This window comes from Arachis ipaensis, chromosome B03 (assembly GCF_000816755.2).
Source record: "Arachis ipaensis cultivar K30076 chromosome B03, Araip1.1, whole genome shotgun sequence".
Classification (NCBI taxonomy): Eukaryota; Viridiplantae; Streptophyta; class Magnoliopsida; order Fabales; family Fabaceae; genus Arachis; species Arachis ipaensis.
In genome coordinates, this window is record NC_029787.2 from 34691919 (window position 1) to 34696390 (window position 4472).

General features: G+C 34.6%; 1 protein-coding gene across 3 annotated transcripts; it reads left to right on the forward strand.

The window, feature by feature from the left end:
- On the forward strand, positions 155 to 3767 carry LOC107630268 (F-box/kelch-repeat protein At1g67480). 3 transcript variants are annotated; one of them, XM_021118712.1, is made up of 5 exons: positions 206 to 394; positions 560 to 658; positions 1459 to 1526; positions 1626 to 2502; positions 2845 to 3767. In XM_021118712.1, exons 4-5 carry the CDS (start codon positions 1943 to 1945, stop codon positions 3470 to 3472), a joined length of 1188 nt encoding a protein of 395 aa, XP_020974371.1. In that variant the 5' UTR covers positions 206 to 394; positions 560 to 658; positions 1459 to 1526; positions 1626 to 1942; the 3' UTR covers positions 3473 to 3767. The 3 variants fall into 3 exon arrangements, with proteins under 3 accessions (XP_016188852.1, XP_020974371.1, XP_016188851.1); XM_016333365.2 differs by lacking the exon at positions 560 to 658 and adding an exon at positions 745 to 819; XM_016333366.2 differs by lacking the exon at positions 560 to 658 and having other exon boundaries at positions 155 to 394.

The following is a 4472-nucleotide window of genomic DNA, read 5'->3' on the forward strand; positions in this document are numbered from 1 at the left end:
TTTAAAAAATTATCTAAAAAAATGAATCTAATTGGATTATTGTTATATCTTGTCAATATATTAAAATTAATTTTTTTAAAAATAATATTAAAAATTAATTTGTCTAATAATGTTTAATAACTCCTCGTAGCCCCCACTCTCTTCCTTCATCGAACACGGTTGTCCAAGTGCAACCTAACACTGATCTCATTCCTTTGCTGACTCCAATTATTACCATTTTTCTTCATTTTTCACGTTTGAACTCGGTCCGCATTCTTGGAAAGTGTTGTCTTCTCCAACACTTTTGCGTCTAATTCTATGAATACCCTTTGCCTCTTACACCCTCTCCCCTCTCTCTGTCTCGTTCCATATACTCTTCACTCTTAATCTTATTCTGTTTCCTCTTTGTCATCATGTAAGTCCTTTTTCTCTTTTCATCCTTTTCTTCATTATTATTGTTATTCTTTTTCCATTTCTCTTACTACAGATCTAATTAGAGTTTTCTATATAATTCTGAATCTGGTTCTTATACTCCTTAAATCTTATATTGATTTCATACATCTCTGCTCAAATAACACAGATTTATATTACGCTCTTTAACATTAAGTTCCTCTGCTGAATGAATTTCATACCTGAAAACGTTTCAACTTCCAAACAAGGCTTTTCTTTGTCTCGTTAGGTATTATTTTGATTCTTTGTTTGTTTATGTGAAATGTGAAAAGTGAAAAGTGAAAAGCCCATCTGAATTGTGTAATTTGATTTCAGATCTGGTGGCTACTTCCGCTTCTGGACTTTTCAGCAAAGAATATTGATATCTCATACATATCTTACGGATTTTCAGTGTGTGGAACTGCTAAATATGTTATAGTTTTGCTTTGTTTTGAATCTTCCTAAATCCTACTTACTTAGTTCTTATCCCATGTTTTGATCTTTTATCGCTTTTAGTAGGTTGATTATGACTTCATATTTGTCTCAACTATGTCAAAAGTTGTTCAATTTTTCTCAAGATTTCGTACATAGTTCATCTCTTTTGTTTGTGAATTGTTTTTGTGTTGAGAGTTGCACATTTATGAGATTTCAACAAAGTAGTGGAGCTTATCTTTTTGAGTGTTAATCCTCAATATAGTGTTTTAGATTCTAGTGTTCACTACAATTAATGTGAAGTTTTGCACAATTATTTCTTTGTATGGTATTATTTGTAAGATTTTTGGGATAGAAGCTATGAAAATCAAACGCTTGTGCTGGACAATAGATGACTAGTTGTAAATTTTTTTACATTAAATTGCATAAAAATTAAATTTCTGTGGATTCCTGTCCAATTGATGTGTATATTGAAAAGAATGCCGATTGCTTTTGTTAACCCTCCAGATTGAACTTTTTCCCAGTTGAAGTTTCCCCATTGACTATGTAATGTATTCTCTCAAATATTGCTACTTGTGTTGAAAATTGACTTATCTTTCTCCTTGTTTAACATTTCAGCAATATAAACTTGAAGAAAATGGAAGTTATAGGTGGCTGAATGTTGCCAAGTTCTATGGCCTACACTGGTATGACTGTGTTCGTACCTATAATAATTCTGTTGATTATCATTGATTACTTTATCTTTTTAACTTTAGAATGTAACAATTTCTTGTTGTAATTTATAGATCTTTGGGCAATGTGTAAGGGAGGATACAAGTTTAGCAGCCTAAGAAACAATTCGCTGACGAAGATAAATCAGAGCAATCACAGTAGTAGCAGAACTTGTGTTATGGAATTTGAATCAGACTGGACAAAGCACAGAAAATCATCCGCTTACACCGCTCACGTGATTCGTTCTGCAACATCTATCTTGCCGTGGTCTTGTAGAGTCCCAATTGGTGAAGGGTATCATGAATTCCTTTAATTATATAATTCACATTAAGACCTTTGTTCATTGTTCAGTTGATTGGTCACGGAAAAATTGTCTACATCTTGGAGATATATGGTAAGTGTATTTGCTGATTTGGAAAAGATGCCTGGTTTTGTTGCTGGAAAGAAGAGATCTACAGGCCGAAACATGTGTTTCACCAATTTGGCCAATCAAGACAAGTTAAGTTGTTTGCAAACCAATCATTTCTTTGCCTCTGAGGTACCGGAAAACGATGATAGCCCCATTCTACCTGGTCTGCCTGATGATGTGGCAAAACATTGCCTTGCTCTTGTGCCTCGTTCTAACGTCCCAACTATTGGTGGTGTCTGTAAGAGATGGAGGTCATTTATTCAAAGCAAAGAGTTCATTACTGTGCGAAAATTGGCAGGGATGGTTGAGGAATGGCTCTATTTCTTAAAAATGGATACTGAAGGAGAGGGAACTCATTGGGAGGTTATGGATCGTCCCAGTCATAAATGCCAAGCTCTTCCACCGATGCCTGGTCCGGTAAAGGCTGGATTTGGAGTGGTGGTTCTTAATGGAAAGCTTCTTGTTATTGCTGGATATTCAACTACAGATAGAAGTACCTTTGCCTCAGCAGAGGTTTACCAATATGACTCGCTCCTCAACAAGTACGATTTTCTTTTGTGCTTTATCTAGAAATCTATAAATGAGAGTACTTAAATTTTAACATTTGTCAATAGAGATGGTTTATAATAGGATGCAATGACATTGTTACTTTCATTTATGTATCTGACCCTACCTGGTACATAAGACTTTCGTGTTTTTTGTTAATTTAGTTAGAAATCTGGGGAATATATTGCATAGATTAATTCTGGTACGAAATCTAGTTCAGGATAGCCTCTTTTCCTGTTCATAATTTGGAGAACTTAATTGTCTGTTAAGCTTGTGAATTTTCTCCTGTAATAATTTTGTAAATTTTTCATGTGTTCCATTTTGGATATCAAATGCAGTTGGAGCAGACTATCAAAAATGAATGTGGCTCGTTATGACTTTGCATGTGCCGAAGTCAATGGCTTGGTTTATGCTGTAGGAGGCTATGGATTGGACGGTGAAATTCTCTCTAGTGCTGAGGTGTACGACCCTGACACCGACAAATGGACACTGATAGAGAGTGTCCGGCGCCCAAGATGGGGTTGCTTTGCCTGTTCATTGGATGGTAAGCTCTATGTCATGGGTGGAAGGTCGAGCTTTACAATTGGAAACTCCAAGTTTGTTGATGTTTATGACCCTGAAGTCCACAGCTGGGGTGAGTTCAAGAACGGCTCTGTTATGGTCACAGCGCACGCAGTATTGGGAAAGAAATTGTTCTGTATGGAGTGGAAGAACCAGAGGAAGCTAGCAATATTCTGTTCTGAAGACAATTCGTGGAAAATGGTACCACTTCCACTCACTGGTAGCTCCAGTGTTGATTTTAGATTTGGGATATTTGATGAAAAGCTGTTGCTATTCTCACTGGAAGCAGGACCCTCTTATCAAACTTTGTTGTATGATCCAAATGCAGCTAAAGGGTCAGAGTGGCAAATTTCTGATATAAAACCATCTGGTGTGTTCTTGTGCAGTGTAACAATCAAGGCATGAATATGAAATACTAATGAGGATCTGAACTTTGGAGAGTGGAGTGGAAGTGGAAGACTTCATTGGCTTTTAAGTTTTATACATTTTAATAAAGTTTAGGAAAGTAGTTTATGTGTTTCATTTTATATTTTCCATTTCTTCCACGTGTTTTGATTATGTACTTTTGCATGTGTCTTTTATTTACTTGGATTACTGTATCATTTAAGTCTTATATGTGGCATAATATGGTGTATTAAGTCCCAGTATGGGAACTATTGGGTTACTTTGGTACAATTAATTTATTGAATTTGAGGCTTGAGCAGCACTTTTTCAAATTATGGTGAGTGAATTATGATTAACAGTAATAGTCATTTCAATTATGGTCTACATATTGCTATACATCCAAGTCTTTTATGAATCAAATCTAATCAAGTTAAATAATAGGATTTAAAATAATGCTAGCCATAACTGATTTTTGTTATGTTAAATCAATTTGGTTGAATTTAGTTAATAAAAAAGATTTAGATGTGTAGCATCATTCTTGTGCGCCTATGTGACTACTCTCCAAACTGATATACTAAAGTCAAAGTCAATAATTGAAAGGGAGCATCTATGGTGTGGTTGGACCAAAAAAATCCACATTTATAGAAATAACGTGGTTCGGGTCTCAGTGGCACTCTTTTTTTTTTTTTTTTTTTTGTATTGTGGTACCTGTTGTTATTTCTGTTCTCCTTCACATATTTCAATCGGGTGAATGAATAGCATTTCAGATTTCAGTATTTTATCTCCTCAAATCTAAGATTAGTTTTCTTTTTTGGTCAGGAATATATGATTAGTTAATGACATAAGTTTTTTGCGTTATACATTGGGCCAATTAACATTGCAAAACACTGGGCCCATGAACTTGTCCGTTCATGTGATCTAATAATTATTATTATTTTTATTATATTACTATTTGTATGAATGCATTATTATTTAAAAGGAAATTATCATATATTAATTAGTGGTCATGCATAATCAAAAC